The sequence below is a fragment of the Bos grunniens genome, chromosome 5 (genome assembly GCF_055505025.1).
Source record: "Bos grunniens cultivar Pamir isolate PY7600 chromosome 5, Bosgru_T2T1.0, whole genome shotgun sequence".
NCBI classification, from domain to species: Eukaryota; Metazoa; Chordata; class Mammalia; order Artiodactyla; family Bovidae; genus Bos; species Bos grunniens.
Window position 1 is genome coordinate 40,488,073 of NC_141169.1, and position 21,900 is coordinate 40,509,972.

The following is a 21,900-nucleotide window of genomic DNA, read 5'->3' on the forward strand; positions in this document are numbered from 1 at the left end:
TTGCATTAGTGTCCAGCATAAGATTGAGTGATATGCACTGACCTCGCCATAAATTGAAGACATCTCCCAGGTGATCATATGTCATTGTAATGCTTGTGTGTGCATGTATATGTTTTTATGTATATTTTTTTGTAGAACGTTTCAAACATTGAACTGCTGTTTTGTTTAATATGTAATATTTTTTCCATGTTATTAAATTTTTAAAGAAAATCCTCTAAAAATGAATTTTCAAATTCAGGTAAATTGAAAGGACAGTTGTTATTTCTTGGGTAACAGTAAGACATTTATTTCTTTATAATTTTTTTTCATTCATAAAAAGGACAAAGCACAGTCCTATGCTACTCCATTGAAAAAAATGATAAAAAATAACTAAAAAAATCAATTCAATATTTATCAGTATCAAATAAAACTACTACCACCTTTCCTTGAAATACAAAGAAACAACAGATGTATCTATCACTATATAAAGTTTAATTAAGAATCTTGTGTCTTAAAGCAGATGATGCATTAGTTTGACAACAGTTTAAACCTGATGGTCCCAGTCCAATTTGTACACGTCTATGAGGAAATGAAAGCTTGAATTATCAGTGTATGAGAGATTTTACTCTATTTTATCTCTGTCACAAATTTAAAATTAAACAAACAACCTTCAAAGTCTGTTTTCTTCTTATCTGTCAGAACCATTTCATGCAAAATCTAACCAGTTTTGCTCTTTATTACCATACATAAGAAAATAAAAGGCAAGCATGCATTTGGCAAAATATTTAGTTGTTGATTATATAAAAATGCCCAACATGGGTCACATTGCAAAAGGAAAACCCCAAAGTGTAACAATGAAAACACAAACATTTGTACAGAAGGCTCACAGAGTATTTGTTTCCCGAAAGTATGAAGAGATTTTGTTTCTTTTTCAAATAATTAAATATTTTATGAAATCTGGCAATGATCTCAGACCGTTGACATACTTCTACTGGGGAATCATCCCTTTCACTTGTTTTTAAAAAGTTTCATTTTATAACAAAGAGTTAAATGTAAACTAATGAAATATTTATTGGTATTTTCTTAATGAAAGCTCTAAACATTTACACATAGATATATAGTACAAAAATTATACAAATTAAAGAAAAGGGGGTAAAATAGTAATAGATCTATTTTGCTTCCTGTAGATATTTTTATGAACCTATACGTTATCCTTTCTAAAAAGATAAACTCTATCTCTAATTAGCTAGCAAGGTTGTGCTAATAAAATAGGATTATACCTCTTGAAGCATCAGACATTGCACTATTTCATTAGCCAGCTAATCCTTTATTACTTCTTTCACATCCACACTCAAACACATGTCCGTGCACACCATGGAGAATGAAGAAATGTGCATCTTCCTTTTCAGGACTTATAAAAACCTAAAATACCAACACTTGGGAGATACCACTGCACAGACAAGCTATTTGTCTCCTCCCAGCCTTCTAGTTTTGGATACTCTTCAAAGTACCATTAACAAACCTTGATTTGGTATTTTTAGCCAGTTTTCGGTATTGCATTGAAGCAGGAAATTAATTTAAAACTAAATTTAAAAAAGAATGGGGAATACTGTAGTTTTTCCAAGCTACAGGTGATTTCTTGATCCCACACCTTTAATAAAGAAAGGTTTTACTTATAATGAAGCACAAAAACAAAGACACTAGAATATTAGATAATTCTGATATTCACTTAACTGACATTTATTCCTAGCTATGTAAAGCCTGTCACTTCTCAATTAAAAAAAATGGAAGCTCTCTACTTTTTAAAATTGATCATTTCACATATGAATAAATACAGCAACATGATGATACTCTATCACAAGAGTTATGATTTTTGAGGTTTGAAATTGCTAATAAGAAAAGCATAAAAGAACATCAGAGTAGAATACAAAAGTAAAAAAAAAAACTTCATACAGTATGTTAATTTTACTATTAAAAAACTAACTTAAAAGAACTACTGATTCTGAAAACCAAATGTTTAGAAAATTACTTGCTTCCAAAATAGGAATACTTATCATAAGTTCTAGAATTTGGTTTTCAATATTCAAAATCTTCCAACTTATTCAATAAAATGATTTGGTATTGGAGATTATGTCTAATTCTTCAGTTCTATTATTTTTTTCTAAGAAAACTCAAAATGTCAAGAATGATAGGGGCCATTCAAAAATATGCAGGACCCAAAACAGAGAGGATAGTACAAGAGACTATAGTACTCTTACATTTACCACATACGATCAACACTTCAACCTCTATTATATTTCACAACTTGTTATTAAATTTAAAGCACCTGTGTATGGTGATTTTACTTTCACTCTACAGCCTATAGTATTGAATTGAACACTGTAACTTGTCCCATTGGATTAAATCATGCAACTGTCACAGAATCAGTTTAAGTAGTTTATAAGGCATATTGGAACGAGTTAAAAACCATTTTATATTCATTTAAAAGTTTATTCTTTTGGATGAAGGGGTTCCTGAATGCCTCAGTCATAACATATGTTGTAAATCAGTTGGATAGTTTGTTAAATTATGATTTATTTGGCTTAGCGTGGAGCCGCAGGGATTGGAAGGAACTGTAGTCATCATAGGGATGAAGGGTGTTCTCTGAGCTGGGCTGGGAAAAGCAGGTTGTCACACCACATTCAGAATTCCAAGTAGACAAGGATGCCAAGGGCAGGCAGCAGGAAGCCGAGAAGACATGGTGATAGGATGGATGCACCTATAATGCAAATCAAACACGTGCTTATTAGTTCATTGATAACAGTCACTATTGCTCATTTCTTCTGCTTTGGGGACCATATTATGTAACCCTGAAAAACAAGTGTTTCCTTTGAAAAAAATACCAGCTTCTCTTAGTCTTAAGTGACTTAGTAAAAATAAAAATGGTTGATAAAGGATTTTGTGTGTGAAAGTATATGGACTATTTATACCATGAGTTCATATAAATCATTTAAGATAATAAGATCACAAATGCTTCTATTTTGCCTATGATCCAGCAGTCCTAAATTTCTACTAGAAGGCACTAGGTCAAGAAACATACATAAATAAGTGAAAAATCATAAGTAAGCTGTGACACAATAAGATGAAGAGATGCAGCAAAAATGCTAATAATGTTAAACCTGGGGCAATGACATTGAAGAGGAGAAGGGGACAACAGAGGATGAGATGGTTGGATGACATCACCAACTCAATGGACATGAGTTTGAGCAAGCTCTGGGAGTTGGTGATGGACAGGGAAGCCTGGCATACTGCAGTCCATGATGTCACAAAGAGTCAGACATGCTAAGTGACTGAACTGAATGACATCATATGTATACTGGAAGATATTGCATGATTTCATATCCCATATATCAATAGTTTTAAAACATTTAGGGACTTATACACAATGATTTGAGAAATGTATTTTTGATAATAATAATCTATTCAAATTTATATCTAAAGAACAATTGCCCTGAAATATTAATGCTGTGATTTAAGAATAAAAATGATGTGATATTCTATATACTTAACATACATCTTGAACGCCATCTAGAAGGGCTCTTCCTGTGCTAAGGAAATTTATAGGTCTAAGTCCAGCATCACTGGAATTCTTGAGAAAGGGTTGAAAAGTGGGATCAAAAATGTATACTCTTCCTTTCAACTCTCCACAGTTATTAAGAACTCTTTTCAATGACCGCACTGCTGGGAAGAGTGGAAGGCTAAAAATACAGTCAACAGATTGCAAGTATAATAGATTTGTGTCTATTTGTGTAAATATAATAGATTTGGAAGTTCTCTAAATTTGAAACTTTAAGTCATTGTCATCAACGATATCTACAGCTGTCTAAATATCCCTTTCTTTGGAATATTCTCCTTACATTTTGAAAGACTCAAGATTGAAGAGAAGAATCTTTTCTTCAATTTGGTCATTGAAAGCACAGTCATACTCCTTGTAAGGTGGACAATGATTGTGTCTACCTATATTCCGCTATTGCCCTGTTAGCAGCATTTGGTGCTGCATGGAAAAGAGAGAAAACATTATGAGACACACATAAAGGGGTTCTTAGAAGTGAGCAGGGCAGTGAGGGTAAAAGTGGGGCCAGAACAGTAGGCACAAGGTAAACGGCCCTCAAGCAGCTGCCTCATTATGGAGATGCTGCATAATAGCACTACCAGTAGCAATGATGACACTAATAATAACTATGATAGCTGCTATTCACTGCTCTATAATTACAAGACAGAAACCACACTGGCCTTTTATGTGTATTGTGGTATTTATACGGTAGTCTAAGATGGTAGAACTTACTATCCTGACTCTATAGATTTGTTATTGTTGTTGTCCAGTCACTCAATCACGTCCGACTTTGCGACACCATGGACTGCAGCATGCCCGGCTTCCCTGTCCTTCATTATCTCCTGAAGTTTGCTCAAACTCATGTCCATTGAATTGGTGATGCCATACAACCATCTCATCATCTGTCACCTCCTTCTCCTCCTGTCCTCAATCTTTCCCAGCATCGGGGTCTTTTCCAGTGAGTCGGCTATTTGCATTAGGTGGCAAAGTACTGGAGCTTCAGCTTTAGCATCAGTCCTTCCAATGAATATTCAGGGTTGATTTCCTTTAGAATTGACTGGTTTGATCTGCTTGAAGTCCAAGCGACTCTCAAGAGTCTTCTCCAGCACAGTATGAAAGCATCAGTTCTTCAGAGCTCAGCCTTTTTTGTGATCCAAAGCTCATATCCATACATGACTACTAGAAAAACCATAGCTTTGACTATATACACATTTGTCAGCAAAGTGATGTCTCTGCTTTTTAAAATGCTGTCTAAGTTTGTCATAGCTTTTCTTCCAAGGAGCAAGTGTCTCTTAATTTCATGCCTGCACTTTATAGATTTTGTAACTCAGATTCAGATAAAATTACTGCTTAAGACCAGTAGCCAGTAGAAGACAGAGCCAGGATTAGATCTCAGATCAGCCTGGCTCCAAAGTCCATGCTCTTTCTACATTGCTGCCACTTTCTACAGATCACTTTGGAAATGAACCAGGTCTAGAAAAGCACTAGAATGCTACATCCTGCACTTTAAGTGTCAAGGCAGAGCACTGAAGGAAAATAAATGGCATAGGGGAAAGTAGAGAGCCTAAGCTGTTTCCAGGGGTATTTGTTCTTGTAGTTTTCCTTCTCTTTTTCTACATAGATATTTTAAAACTATGCTTCAGCACACATATTATTTTATTCAATAAGATGACCAATAATAAACCTCAATCACACAGAAAAATATTAGTTTTCAATGTTTGACCTAATTTAAATGATCTTTCCCAAAGACCTTTGTCTGAGAATGACAGCAGGGTCTCTGAAATGCTCTGTCCTTTGACCACAAATTACATTAGTGATGGGTACACGTTCGTGTATTTGCCTGAATATGTGGGTTGTCTAAGTACAAACTGTGGCAACAGAAAGATGGTTAGTCAACTGTGAATGCCATTTTAAAGTTTTGGTGTTAGTATGAAAACCAAATATAATTTCATAACTTGTGGCTACAACATCAGGATATTTGACTTATTTAAAATAAACTCTTCAAAGTTTATGTGTGTTATATTTAATTTCTCTAATGGCTCAAGCCTATGTAATTGTGGTCTTCATCTTCAATTCTCTTCCACATTCCAAACAGAAATTAGAGACCTCACTGAATTGCTATTTAAAGTCATTTTAAATGTGGGATCCCCATATTCTTGAGGGGTTTTAAACATATATTCTTTTTTTACCTAACAAAATGTATATAATATTGCTATCAAGAATAATTTCAGTACTTACATGGTTAGTTGTAAACATGTATTTTGCATCAATGCAAGGAGACCTGGATTCGATCCCTGGATTGGGATCATCCCCTTGAGAAGGAAAAGGCTACCCACTCCAGTATTCTGGCCTGGAGAATTCCATGAACTGTATAGTCCATGGTTGCAAAGAGCTGGACACAACTGAGCAACTTTCACTTTCATTGAATATCAAACATGAACAAATCATCAATCTGGTTAATTACTTTTGCCTATAAGAACTCATGTAAAGCCTATTTAGAATACTATGTCATTGGGTTTCTGGATTTTTTTTACTCTTAACTGTCTAGTTACACATTGAGAAGAGAAATTTAAGTAAAAAACAAGCAGTACTTAACAATCTTTTCAGGTTTTATGGTAAGTAGACGGTCACTCCAGGCTTCCTTGGTGGCTTAGTGGTAAAGAATCCACCTGCCAATGCAGGAGATGAGGGTTTGATTAATGGGTGGGGAATATCCCCTGGAGAAGAAAATGGCAACCCACTCCAGTATTCTTTCCTGGGAAATCCCATGGACAGAGGAGCCTAGTGGGTTACAGTCCATGGGGTCACAAAGAGTCAGACATGTCTGAGCGACTGAGTACTGAGCATGAGCATAAGACAGTCTAGTCAGCTTTTAATACAAATGTCTTTTCTGATGCTTAAGTTTGGACATGCTCCAACCCAAATTGCTAATGTTTGCTATAATTTTCTCCTCATGGTGTCATGCTTTATGTTCACAATTTTTAACATTTTGTGAACATCTTCAGGACAGGGAATATATCCAAATTATATTTTCAGCTGTGTTGTCTAATACCAAGCTCAACATATAGTAATTTAACTATAAAGGTATGATATAAATAATTTTTACAGTTAATATCCCTGAATCTTTTCTGATTGTGGAGTACAAGTTCAGAAAGACAGTAAAGGGGTAAGACATAGGGGTTTAAAGAAGACAAAGACAACCACGGTGACCTGCATCTCTTATCAGAGAAACAATGTTAAAAATCTGCAACATCAGAAAGGCCATGTTTTACTCCTCAGCCCAAAGCGTTCTCCAACTTGTCTTAGTGGGATGTTACTTTGGATTCCTTCACAGTCTTATCCTTGGCCTTGGGCTGGGGGAAGAAAGTGTTTTGATAAGATGATTTATCCCCATCTTCATATATATTAGGTGTTTTAGGAATACATCAGTGTGTGTTTGTGTTGAATTCAATAAAACTCCCTCTGGGATAGCAGCAAGTTTGGAGAATATAAAAGTCTGTCTGGGATTGACAATAAAATTAGCTCGGAGGGGGAAAAAAAAAAAACACAACAAAGTGACCTGTCTTTATTCAGGTTAGTTATATGAGAGACAAAGATAATGCCAACTGTGAAACATTTCTAAGATCATGCAGCGACTAGAAAATGCAAGAACAACCCCATCACTGAGTGGCTAGTGTTGACTTACCAATAATATTCCATACCTTCTTTACTCTTCCTATCTTTTACTAGGAACATGCAGCTGGTAAACTACTCTCCCCTCATGATGGGTCCCTGGCATGCTAAGTCACTTTAGTCGTGTCCAGCTCTTTGTGACTCTATGGACTGTAGCCTACCAGGGTCCTCCGTCCATGAGATTCTCCAGGCAAGAATACTAGAGTGGGTTGCCATTTCCTTTCCCAGGGGATCTTCCCAACCCAGAGGTTGAACCCATGCCTCCTGCATCTCCTGCATTGGCAGGTGGGTTCTTTACCACTAGCACCACCTGGGAACCCCCATGATGGGTCCCAACCCTCCTTAATTCCTGATACTTCTGGCCTTATCTCAGAAACAGCAAATAACTCGGAACTGACTGCTTCTTCCCTTAGACCCTCCTCTGGATTATTCAGCAAGAACTCAAATCTTACATAAGATGTTTCTCCTTCCTACTTGAGTGGTGCTCCATGACTGTGTTGAGGTGTGTTTCCTTGTTACATCTAGTCAATTACAGATGGTCTGATTGCCTGTCAGAGTACGACTTTGTACTTGGTCTTTGGATGTTTAGATTTTGAGAACAAATAGGCAAATATGAAGGTCTGTAAGCAGGCCACTGTCCTGCCAGGAGATGTAAGGGTATACTAAGAATAGTGTCATGGGGCTCTAGAGCCAAGCAAGGATAATGAAGCCCACATTCTGCCTCTGCTTTCAGTTGGCTAGGTAATCCTGAGCATATTCTTTAATCTTTTTGTGTCCTAGTTCCTTCAAGTAAGAAACAGGGATAATATATCTCATGTCTTTATTGTGAGAAGACATGGAGAAGATGTGTATCGATGGTTCTTAGTGTGTTTTAGCAGCATAACCTTTCTTCAGAAGCAATCATATATGGAAGCTCTTTAACTGAACAAGGAGGGAGAGGGGATGCTTTATTTAAAGATGGGCCTGGGGCAGGGGACCACAGATATTTTTTACCTCCTTTACATTCATGCTGATTCCTGTACTCCCTCAAGCCCATCACTCCAGAAAATGAGTGGCGCTTTGCTTATCACAGTTTGAAAATAGTTGTTTTATGTACAGCACTTCAAAAAACGCATGGCTGATAGAAAACTCCCATAAATGACAGTGATTGATACATTTGATGTTGTTCATCTCTTTATATAATCCTACATTATATTTTTGAAAAATAGTTGGATAAAACCAAAGGAAAACAATAGAGAAAGCAGGTGTGCCCCCTGCACACAATTTACATTGGAAACCTATATGCCTACCTACTGCTCCCCAGTTACATATTGTGTCCTGTTAGGTCACAAACAGCCCTGAAATGTCCTTTCACATATCAACACCGGACATATTGCACTTTTCTGTAGTTGCCTAGCTCGAGGTGCGGAGAAGGCAATGGCAACCCACTCCAGTATTCTTGCCTGGAAAATCCCATGGGCAGAGGAGCCTGGTGGGCTGCCGTCTATGGGGTCGCACAGAGTCGGACACAACTGAAGCGACTTAGCAGCAGCAGCTCAAGGTGATCTCCTCTGTGACATGGTAGTTGGGGATTCTTTATTTTAATTCACTGGAACTCAATGAAGAAAAAGCTGATTTTGCACTGCTTTGGGACAACTAGGGCCAGTTAACTGAACACTTGTGTCTGCCAGATTTCTGGCTTTTATCTCTTCTTCCTTTGCAGATTGCCTCACATTCTCAGACTGACTTCTTCAAGATAGACCAGAGTGTGAAGCTCACAATTATACATTCTTAAAAGCAAAGAGATGATTTTTTTTAACGCCAACTCCAGTGAGAAAACTCTCAAGGAAAGATTCTTATTTGAGAAGTCTGAGCCATACACCTACTGTAAGACCAATATTGTGGCTGAGTTAGTGGATTTGTGTGATTGAACTAGATTAGAGCAGGTGCCCATCCCATCCCTCAGTCAATCACTCTGGCCAAGGAGAAGGGTCGCTTAAGAAGACATTAACCTTTCTAATCTTAGATATTAATTAAGAGCTTTGTTTTTGGAGTTAGCTTAACCAGTTTGGCCTCCTGAGTCTATCACTCCCTGGCTGTGTACCCTTTAGAAAATGTTTTGTATGTGTTTACCAATTAGATGTTGTGAGGATTCAGTGAGAAAATGGCACTTATTTTCCTAAATTTTGTGACAGAGGTGGGTGAAAACAAAGTTTAAGGAGGAAAAGCTGTTTCTTACTTTGAAATCCTGACACATAATTTAATATATGAGTGAATTTTCTGACCAAGATCATTTTTTTAAAATATCACACACTCCAATTTTCTTGCAGGACTTAACACAAAGGATCTGAAGTCTTTTGAGGCAAAAAAAAAAAAAAAAAAAGAAAAGAAAACTATTTAAAATCTGTCTTGACTACTGGGATTTTATTAAATATCCCAGACAAAACAATTATAGATTTGTTATTGGTAAATTAATTTCTGGGCTTTCCATCTTATATGTCTCTCTCTCTTTCATATTCACTCTTACATTTCTAAAGAAGTAGGTAAACCAGTTTTAAAAGTCCTCATAATTATAGCCTCATCATGCCCAAAAATCATATCAAAATTAGGTTATTTAGCATGTGCTTGTTGGCCAGTAATAGACCATATGTTTACATTTCCCAGCAAATAACCAGACATCACTCTATGTGCTTGCTCCTTTCTCAAGGAGGAAATGCATTCTTACAGTGTAGCATTTCCTGACAGGGGAAAGACTAGAGTCAACGGTAAGGAAAGTATACAACTGCCAGGATAAGTAGCTGGCAAACCATACACCCTTCTTCTGGCCCTTTTCCTGACCCACTATTTTTTTTCTTGCTGACAAATCAAGGGATTTTATTGGGAAATGGTGCCTGGGCAGACAGCAGGAGGGAAAAGAAACCCAGGATTGCCGTGCCACATGGTTCACAGTCTCAGTATTTTATGGTGATAGGATTAGTTTCCTGGTTGTCTCTGGCCAATTACTCTGACTCACGCATACATTGCTTAGCCAAGATGGATGCCAACGAGGATTCTGGGAGGTGGTAGGATACGTGGAGTCTCCTTTTGACCTTTCCTGGATTCTTCCAGTTAGTCTACCCTATTTTTGATCCTTGCCTAGAATCTGGTAAAGAATTTTCAATAAAACTCCTGTAACTAATGAGGGTAACCGTAAAATTTACTCTGGGCCATATACCAGAACAGTTATTTTTATAAATTGTCTAAGAAGAATTAAAAGAGATATCTTTTTAAAAGTTAGTTCACTCTGCTAACTCTTGGGGGAAATGTTGAGAAAGTTTTCAATGTTATCTCAATTATTATAAGCATAAATACCTGCCTTTGGTAAAATGGAATAATCTAATCTATTTTTAAGAGTTTCTGGAAAAGAAAAACAAAAAAGAAATAAAAAATTAAAGTGTATTTTTTTCTTTGAGATAATGTAGACTTTTTATATATTTGATGATTTATTTTTTTGCTTTGAGATCTATTTTATTATAGTGCCTATGTGGTATCAGCTTGCTTATTTTGTGTTTTATAATTTTTTCTCCTTATATCTCTTTCAGATAGCAAAACACTAAGCTGTGTGAAGAAGAGAAAAAGACAATTTAAGACCTATTTATAGTCCTGTCGATAGCTAGTTGTATAACTTAGAGAAAAGAGAAAATTTGGACTCAAAATATGGCTCTGAGGCTGGCATGATCTTTGGGCATTTTACTTGTCAAGGCTATTGATTTTCCTTCTGTAAAATGATAGGGTTCAATATTTTAAGTCCTTCGGTTCTTAGTATGGCTATTAGTATGTGATTCCATGCAAACCATGATTAATTTAAGAATCTCAAGGATTGAGCCATAAACTTTGTAAAGATATTTATTATATTTCTCCTTATCTATGATAATCTAAGTTGATATTTGTTTATATATACATTAAAAGCTTGATTATGTAAGTGATAGTGGTTATGATAGTTCTTTAAAACTGGTGAAACCCACTAATCTTGCTACTCCTATTTGTTTGGCAATTATAAACCCATATGTCAAGCAAAATGGTGTTGTTTTTGGCAAGGGTATATGATTTGCTGGCAGCTTTTTCTGGTAGTTGCATACTTTCCTTACTGTTGACTCTGGTCCTTTCCCTTTTAGGAAATGCTACATTGCAAGGATGCATTTCCTCTTCAAGAAAGGAGCAAGCATTTCTAATAGAGTGATGACTGCTTATTTGCTGGGAAATGTAAACGTAACTTTCGTCTATTATTGGCCAACAGTTTAGTTCAGTCGCTCAGTTGTGTCTGAGTCTTTGTGACCCCATGGACTGCAGCACACCAAGCCTCCCTGTTCATCACCAACTCCTGGAGCCTACTGAAACTCATGTCCATTGAGTCGGTGATGCCATCCAACCATCTCATCCTCTGTCATCCCCTTCTCCTCCTGCCTTCAATCTTTCCCAGCATCAGGGTCTTTTCAAATGAGTCAGTTCTTTGCATCAGGTGGCCAAGGTATTGGAGCTTCAGCTTCAACATCAGTCCTTCCAATTCCAATTCAGGACTGCCAATTCAGGACTGATCTCCTTTAGGATGGACTGGTTGGACCTCCTTGCTGGTTAGGGTTAGGGTTAACAAGCACATGGTGTGTAGCCTAATTTTAATATGACTTTTGGGCAAGATGAGGCTATAATGCTGAGGACTTTTAAAACTGGTTTACCTACTTCTTTAGAAATGTAAGGTGCGGCTTTCACTAAAGCATGAGACTTGGCATTAAGAAAAATTCACTTGAATACTGTTATGTTCACTTGAGTGTGCAACCTCCTGCAAGGTACTGAATATCTCAGAGTCTCCATTTCTTTATCAGCAAAATGGGGAATACTTCCATAGCACAGTATTTATGATAATTAAATGGAAAAAAGTTAAAAATACATAGTAAGCACCATCTCATAATTATGAATTTGAAATATGACATTTGGTGCATTCATTTAAAAATTACTACTTAGTGAATATCTATGAAAATAAACTGAGCATGGGATGAGGCCAAAGAGACTCAGCACTCTCTTCTCTGCTATGCTATAAATTGTTCAATGTATATATAATGGATTTCAGGGGGTTAATTTTTTCCTCAAAATCCTTAACAAATAACTTTCAAGCTTTTGCTTTTTCTTATTCACAAACAACCAGAGCCAGCTTACTGGATCACCTTTGCTTTTGGTGCTGGAAATAGCTCACTGGCAGAATATTCTAACATGGATAGCCCTGGAATAAAACTAACTGGTCATGAAAGTCAATTTTTCTTAAACTTATCAGTGTATATAATCAAAGAAATTCAAAGAAATCCAAAAAAGGAAAGTAGGTAGATACATCTTACTACAAAGCCCACTGAATTTTTTTTAGTTCTTTTTTAAAATAAATTTATTCATAGAGGATCTATTCTGTTTAGGCATCCTTAAAATTATATGACAGATAACCTATTTTTAGCAGATACATATTTGCATGCCTATTTATGGTACTAATATTTGTGGGACAAGTCATCCTCCAGTTCTAGGAAAGGTTAGGTATCTTGCCTTTTAAATTTGCTTAGAATAGTAGATTTTTCAAGAGATGAGTGCTGAGGATGACACAGAAAATCCTCTGTCAATTGGCACTGTGACCCCTGTAATGGGAACTCCTTCAGTTTTATGTAACTGCTCTGTAGGACCCTAACTAGGCAGCCATCTTTCATCTGGCTGGCCTACCTGGGGGTGGTTTCCAATTCACATGTCAGGTTTCAACAAAGAATAGATGCAGGTTAATTTAAATTTAAATATTACCTCTGCTTTTCTTTCCAAATCAAATCTTCACCTAACAATGAGGAAAACTCCAAAAGTTAAATATACAGGTAGTGGTAATATAAGAATAAAAATTATTTCTTTAAAATTACTTTATTTATTCATAAGTTTTCTTTAAAACTGGCCCAAGTAATAATATTTGTCCTTAAAAAATATTTGTTCAAAAGATTATTTTTATTTAATTTACTAAGTGCCTGCTGTGTCCAGGAAATTTTTACAACATGTTATTTTGCTTAATTCTTATAATACAGTTAAATTTTGTCTCATTATCCTCATTTACTGAAGAAAGGCTTAAGGGTCAGATTTGTCCACCTAGCAAAAGGCAAAATTGGCTTTTGAACTGAAACCTGGTCCCAATGTTATTTTCTCTACTCCAAAGATGCTACATGAATGCTTCCTTCCATAATGTAATGACTTGAGAGTTAGAAAATATTACGAGTATCCAAACATCTCCATGCCACAGAAGTCAGACTCCAGTCCCCTACTGGTTAAATGTGGTGGTTCAGAGTCACAAATACTTAGACGCTTTCCCAGGGCAAAACCAGAAAAACGTTCTATTTGATTTTTCTTTGCTTTGGGGCTATGTCAAATAAGTGACTCACCTGTTTGAGGTGGTATTTTTTTACTTAAGATTTTCCTTTTTAATTCGATCCTGAACTGATACGTCTGTCAGACTTTGGGGCCTACTGCAAGATTCAGTGTCACCCATCTATCATCAAGGATTAATGGGTGCCTCGATGTTTTTCCATATACACATGAAGTTCTTATAAGAAATTATCTGAATTCATTGAACCTTCACAATTATTAAAAGGATTATAATCAAGTGAAACTTCTTTTTGTACTTTCACAGAAGAAACAATTTCTCAGCTATTGTAACAACAATCTGAAACAGATATCTAAGGAGTTACTGGCTGAAATCAGCACTAATTACTCTAAAGGATTTATAAAGATTTTGTGCTGATTCAGTAGAAGATATAAAAATTTTTCAGTAACTTTGGATGACACCTACATGGAATTTTTGTTCTGTTTATATATTTTTAAGAGTTTTCCCCACCCCCCCCAGAAGGCTCATTCTTAGTTATGTTTCATGGTGCTAAGCCCTGAAATTTTAAGCTCTTCTAAATTCTTTTTTGGAGAAGGCAATGGCACCCCACTCCAGTACTCTTGCCTGGAAAATCCCATGGACGGAGGAGCCTGGTGGGCTGCAGTCCATGGGGTCGCACAGAGTTGGACACGACTGAAGCCACTTAGCAGCAGCAGCAAATTCTTTTTAGGTTCACAAAGGACAGGGAAGCCTGGCATACTGCAGTCCATGGGGTCACTAAGAGCCCGATAAGACTTAGTGACTGCACAACAACAACAAAGTGGAAGAAAAGAAGGTTGAATTTCATCACGTGTATGAGGAGTTTATTTTAAAAGTCTACCTAGTAGTTACTCCTTGCTAACCAACAGGAATTCTGGGAAATGCCTTAAGGAACCATTTTGTTTATACTGAACAAGTCAAATTCTTATACAGTGAGTGGCAATTGAAGTTCTTTTGTCAACATCTATTTTTCTAACCAGTATTCTTCCAGTCACTTTATTACAAAATATCTGGAGTAATTATTGACTTTTTCTCCACAAGACTTGCGTCTTGTATCTTGTGTCTTTATGCTTCATGAAAGTGTATTTGCTTTGTGACAGTGTACTGTATACAAAGGCACTGTTAGATGTTGATTGATGATGATATATGAATATGCTTAAAATAACACATGGAGAAGGAAATGGCAACCCACTCCAGTAGTCCTGCCTGGAGAATCCCATGGATTGTAGCCTGTCAGGCTCCTCTGTCTATGGGGTCGCAAGAGTTGGACGTGACTTAGTGACTAAACCACCACCAAAATAACATAACTGTCACGATATTAAGGGAAATATTATAAAATCTAGAAAGAAGTTTGAGACTACTAATTTGCTTTGATATTTATTTCCCCTGGACTGTCCTACCTCTTGTTCCCTTTCCCTGGCTTTTCCATGTTAGGTTCCACATAGGAGCACCACCTCTCTCGACCTCTACATTATCTGTTTTGTCATTAGTCTTTTTTGCATCCTTCTGAATTACTTAGCTCAGTTAATCATTTGCCATTCATTTTTAATTACTCAGAATGGAAAACACAGAATCATTTTCAAAGGGCTTTTCTTTCTCACTTGCATACACCATCTTGGTCACCACGTATAATTGATTCCATCTCTAAGAGAGCTCTAGAATCTCTCTGCTCCACTGTCTCTCCAGTCTCTCCCATAGTTATCCAGGACTTCATCTCCTCTTACTTAAACACAAGAAAAAGTAAACAGATGAAAAAAGCAATCTACCTCCTTTTCAGTCTGTCTATAACCTATACTCTAACTGTATTTACCTTCCTCTACTTTTGGAATCCTCCTTAAAGATACACTGAATGAGATGGCATTTTTGTGTGTGCTCAGAGTCAACACTTGTTTCCTCAAACTGAAGTGCTATTTTACCTCCTTTTATACCTGGAAAACACTCACTGATCATAAATGAGTCATTAAAGTATTATTCTTTTAAATAATTGTGCATGAATTTAATTATTTCCTCCTAGGTGTTTGCTGGTGGCTCAGACAGTAAATAATCCACAATCAATGCGGAGACCTGGATTCGATCCCCAGGTTGGGAAGATCCCCTGGCAACCCACTCCAGTGTTCTTGCCTGGAGAATGCCCATGGACAGAGAAGTCTGGTGGGCTACAGTCCATGGATAGAGATTATCAAGCCTCCTCTCTGCAAAGAGTCAGACAGGACTGAGCAACTATGCACAGAGCAGAGCTTGCTTCTACAACATTTTGTGCTGAAAATTATTTTCTCACCTATCTTATTTTTCTAAGACTTTATGGTTCTTTAAGAACAGAGACCATGTTCTTATTCATCTTCCAACTTCTAGGGACCAAGTTCTACCTAATACACATTTGATGCTCAGTACATTTTTGTTGAATGAGTTACACTAATGGTCCTGCTTTAGAGAGTCCCTCCCCCAGCACTGTAGTTCCACCAAAGATCTCTCTCTCTCTAGACATATCTGAGAAAGATGTAGTACAACAAATTAGTTTCCCTATAAAATTGCCATTTGTTTCTAGACACAAAATCAAGCAATCATCCTGAGAGAGTCACTTCCTAGGCAGGTTGATAAGGAGTCTAGGGGTCCCCAAGGAGAGAGGGGTCTGGAATTCTCAAGGAGGAAGAAAGGACAAACTTTTTTTCTTTCTCCATATTCCTTAGGATTATATAACAATAATGTATCCTGCCTAAGGACAGTCTCTGGATTAAACCTTCTGTTATCTTAAAATGTAAATTATAGGAGTAGACCTGGTCTTTACAAGGATGTATCCTGCCTGAGGACAGTGTTATCTTAAAATGTAAATTATGGGAGTAGGTCTGAAGAGGTCTTTACAAACTCTGGACATTCTTTGGATTCATTGGAGAGTATATAACTTCATTGCTAACACTAGCAAGCAGGTACTCTTTCTGCCCCCTTCTGAAGCCTATGTCAGAAGCTTTCTCTATCTCCTTTATACTTTCATAAAACTTTATTACACAAAAGCTCTGAGCGATCAAGCCTCGTCTCTGGCCCCGAGACGAGATTGAATTCTTCTCCTCTCCGGGCCAAGAATCCCGGTGTCTTCATGTGATTCAACAACAACCTTTCAATCCCATTTAACCTATATGCAATAAAGGGGTAAAAATGTATATATGAATAAACAAGGTCTTTCACTCATAGTCCATTTGCTGAGAATAACTGCTAGCCAGATGACTGTTAGCATTATTTTATAATTTGGATTAAAAAGGTAATAGAATTCACCAATATAACTTAGCTACACACTAAAACTTTACTATTTTTTTCCTCTTGTGATAGTTCTCCTAATGAAGGTGTGAGATTTTTGTGTCACTTAATGTCTTTCTTGCTTTCTATAGTGTTTTGGAATGGCTCAACTGGAATTCCATCACCTCCACTAGCTTTGTTCGTAGTGATGCTTTCTAAGGCCCACTTGACTTCACATTCAAGGATGTCTGGCTCTAGGTCAGTGATCACACCATCGTGATTATCTGGGTCATGAAGATCTTTTTTGTACAGTTCTTCTGTGTATTCTTGCCATCTCTTCTTAATATCTTCTGCTTCTGTTAGGTCCATACCATTTCTGTCCTTTATCGAGCTCATCTTTGCATGAGATGTTCCTTTGGTAGCTCTGATTTTCTTGAAGAGATTCCTAGTCTTTCCCATTCTGTTGTTTTCCTCTATTTCTTTGCATTGATCGCTGAAGCAGGCTTTCTTATCTCTTTTTGCTATTCTTTGGAACTCTGCATTCAGATGTTTATATCTTTCCTTTTCTTCTTTGCTTTTCACTTCTCTTCTTTTCACAGCTATTTGTAAGGCCTCCCCAGACAGCCATTTTGCTTTTTTGCATTTCTTTTCCATGGGGATGGTCTTGATCCCTGTCTCCTGTACAATGTCACGAACCTCAGTCCATAGTTCATCAGGCACTGTATCTATCAGATCTAGGCCCTTAAATTTATTTCTCACTTCCACTATATAATCATAAGGGATTTGATTTAGGTCATACCTGAATGGTCTAGTGGTTTTCCCTACTTTCTTCAATTTAAGTCTGAATTTGGCAATAAGGAGTTCATGGTCTGAGCCACAATGATGCTGTGAAAGGGCTACATTCAATATGCCAGCAAATCTGGAAAACTCTGCAGTGGCCACAGGACTGGAAATGGTCAATTTTCATTCCAATCCCAAAGAAAGGCAATGCCAAAGAATGCTCAAACTACTGCACAATTGCACTCATCTCACATGCTAGTAAAGTAATGCTCAAAATTCTCCAAGCCAGGCTTCAGCAATATGTGCACCGTGAACTTCCTGATGTTCAAGCTGGTTTTAGAAAAGGCAGAGGAACCAGAGATCAAATTGCCAACATCCACTGGATCATAGAAAAAGCAAGAGAGTTCCAGAAAAACATCTATTTCTGCTTTGACTATGCTAAAGCCTTTGACTGTGTGGATCACAATAAACTGTGGGAAATTCTTCAAGAGATGGGAATACCAGACCACCTGATCTGCCTCTTGAGAAATTTGTATGCAGGTCAGAAAGCAACAGTTAGAACTGGACATGGAACAATAGACTGGTTCCAAATAGGAAAAGGAGTTCGTCAAGGCTGTATACTGTCACCTTGTTTATTTAACTTCTATGCAGAGTACATCATGAGAAATGCTGGACTGGAAGAAGCACAATCTGGAATCAAGGCTACCGGGAGAAATATCAATCACCTCAGATATGCAGATGACACCACCCTTATGGCAGAAAGTGAAGAGGAACTCAAAAGCCTCTTGATGAAAGTGAAAGTGGAGAGTGAAAAAGTTGGCTTAAAGCTCAACATTCAGAAAACGAAGATCATGGCATCCGGTCCCACCACTTCATGGGAAATAGATGGGGAAACAGTGGAAACAGTGTCAGACTTTATTTTTCTGGGCTCCAAAATCACTACAGATGGTGACTGCAGCCATGAAATTAAAAGACGCTTACTCCTTGGAAGGAAGGTTATGACCAACCTAGATAGCATATTCAAAAGCAGAGACATTACTTTGCCAACAAAGGTCCGTCTAGTCAAGGCTATGGTTTTTCCTGTGGTCATGTATGGATGTGAGAGTTGGACTGTGAAGAAGGCTGAGCACCGAAGAATTGATGCTTTTGAACTGTGGTGTTGGAGAAGACTCTTGAGAGTCCCTTGGACTGCAAGGAGATCCAACCAGTCCATTTTGAAGGAGATCAGCCCTGGGATTTCTTTGGAAGGAATGATGCTAAAGCTGAAACTCCAGTACTTTGGCCACCTCATGCGAAGAGTTGACTCATTGGAAAAGACTCTGATGCTGGGAGGGATTGGGGGCAAGAGGAGAAGGGAATGACAGAGGATGAGATGGCTGGATGGCATCACTGACTCAGTGGACATGAGTCTGAGTGAACTCCGGGAGTTGGTGATGGACAGGGACGCCTGGCGTGCTGCAATTCATGGGGTGGCAAAGAGTCGGACACGACTGAGTGACTGATCTGATGTGATCTTATCTGATAGTGTTTTGGTCATTTTTACGTTGTGAATATGTTTAGAATATAATCTTGGACCAGGAAAAGAAGACTGTTTCTTTAAAGGAACATATTTAGATATTTTAACTTGCATAATTTCTGCTTTAAGAGTTTTACCTTTAAATCAAATGAATTTCCACATGGACTCTAAATAATTAATGCAATCTGAGTTTACTTAATTTTTCAATGATTATTTAGATGGTTTCTCATTAGATAATGGTAGAGACTGTGAAGGTCCTTTAAATATAATTAACAAAATATGGTCTGGATTTGGCTGCTGGAAATCTCACTTCTTTCTCTGGTATTTACTACTTGTTCTGCAATGAAGAATTACTTACGGAATGACCTAGATATTTCTGTGTGTCTTCATTTTTCCTCCACTGTGCCATGCCATTTCCCAGGATCAGGTTCTTGTTAAAAATTGCCACATGAAATTAACCTCCTCTGGACTTAATATAGAGACCAACAACACATGTAGAAAAGCTAAGTCATCTGAACCCTGGACTCTCACTTAACAACAATGTGATTTTTGGCAAGTTACTTAAACTCTCTGATCTCAGTTATTTCATCAGTCAAATGAGGATAGCTACATTTATCTACTTGAGTCTTACAGTGATTAAAGGTACAGAAAGTGCATTGCAATTATAGAGAAATACTTCACAGTCAGTAGCTATTCCCACTGCAATTACTAGAAAGTTCTTTTCCTGATATGCTCCATTTGTCAAAGAAGAGATTGCCACTCATCTGTGGTCTCTGCAGGTCACATTCCACAAAATGTTTTTACTGGACTCAGGAAGGAAAAGACACTGGGCCAAGTCCAAACTGAAGGGCATTTGCTAGGTAACAACTAAGATTTAGGAAACCATTCCAATACAAGCTGGGAAGGAACACACTGTTCTGTCTACAATTTAACCACTCTGGATTTCCAAAGCTGTACAAACTTGAATCCAGGCCTGGTACAGAATTGAGGAGACCCTAGGCTGTAATGTCCCAACTAGAAGCTGAGAAGACAAAGAAGGAAGTCACTGCTGAGAAAGTTACACAGGTATGATCTACCTTGTAGATACAGTTACTGGATATTTTAGCTAAGTAAGCAGTAGACATCTGGATGTGATTAAAATTTAACCTAATCAATTCTGCTTTTTAAAAAAGATAGCATCTGTAAGTTTTCATGAATTCAATTAACACACAATGAGAACCTACTACTACTCTGCCTAGTGCAGAAACAGCCATTCTGCCCCCTGAGATCACAGCTGAATTACAAGTCAACCTTGCTGTAATGTTGGTTGCACTCAGAATGCCTAAGACACCATGGGAGCAGAAAGTGGGAAGCTGCAGGTGGTGGCACAAAAGGAGTTTCTGGGAGGAAAAGGGACACAAGCTTAGCAAGAAGAGATGGGACAAAATATATGTATGTGGTTCACAAATGCCTTTTGTGATAATAAAATATTTACCAAGAAATGCATACTAAAAAAATCTAATGAAAAATAATCCTTGATATTCAAAAGGAAATAAAGTCTTATGCTAAGCCATGGCTTTATTATCATCTAATTTAATTTAAAGTTCTAATAAATCCCCTAAGCAATATTAACTACCATAATTAATCCATACTGCTGCTACTGCTAAGTTGCCTCAGTCGTGTTCGACTCTGTGCGACTCCATAGACGGCAGCCCACCAGGCTCCACCGTTCCTGGGATTCTCCAGGCAAGAACACTGGAGTTGGTTGCCATCTCCTTCTCCAATGCATGAAAGTGAAAAGTGAAAGTGAAGTCGCTCAGTCATGCCCGACTCTTAGCGACCCCATGGACTGCAGCCTACCAGGCTCCTCCATCCATGGGATTTTCCAGGCAGGAGTACTGGAGTGGGGTGCCATTGTCTTCTCCAATTAATTCATATAACACTCCAAAATAATAAAAGCATACAAATGCTTTAAAATTTAAGGAGATAGTTTATCATGATCTTTTTTTAACATAAATGTAATATAAATATACATTCTGTTAGACTGTATTTCAAATATAGTTGTTCAGTGTCAGAGAAGTTATTAACCTAGGAAAAGAGCCACAACAAAAATGTCTTAGTTGGAATAATGAGAACCTTTAGTTTTAAAACCTGAAATGTTGCATACTACCTACTTAAAATGGCTGAGAATAAGCCACAGAGGATATACTCTTCATTGACCACATAGCATACTTATATAAAAAATATACTGGTGTAACATATTCATTTTAAAATGTCATGAGACATCACATTTTAAAATGAATACATATAAATAGGAATTTATCAAATTTGTACAAATTCATCCTTAGACTTGATAATCTCTAAATATAAATATACTTGTATATGAATATATTTAGTTCATTTAGTAAATAAAAATTAATATTTTCCTGTAAAGCACACTATTGATGTGTTGGATTGTTGTGTTCAATGGTGACTGCTAAAGTTTAAATAAAATTACTGAGTAATTGCTATAGACTCTAAGTACTTTTGCCTATATAATAGGTTAATTTTAAAGATAAGAAATTTGTTCAAATTTAAAGTAAGAACACATATTATTTTGTTCCTTGCCAAAGCAAAAACTGTATAATCACATTCTCACTGTGATTTTCCATCTTTTGTCTAGCTAACTTGCCTCACACATCTGATGTAATGGATACCAAGAATTGACCACAATCTCTAATTTACAGAGAAATGCTTATAATAAAACATGCCCTAGGAAATACTTAA

At 37.1% G+C, this 21,900-nt stretch overlaps 1 protein-coding gene across 3 annotated transcripts in view; it reads right to left on the reverse strand.

Moving 5' to 3' along the window:
* Positions 1–450: 450 nt before the first annotated feature.
* The window catches only part of CNTN1 (contactin 1), a 420,540-nt gene continuing 399,090 nt past the window's right edge, over positions 451–21,900 (reverse strand). For all 3 annotated transcript variants that reach the window (XM_086403896.1, XM_086403897.1, XM_086403898.1), the window contains one exon: positions 451–2,737. In XM_086403896.1, coding sequence (XP_086260022.1) covers positions 2,661–2,737 — 77 coding nt within the window. In that variant the 3' untranslated portion in view covers positions 451–2,660. The remainder of the gene's footprint in view (positions 2,738–21,900) is intronic.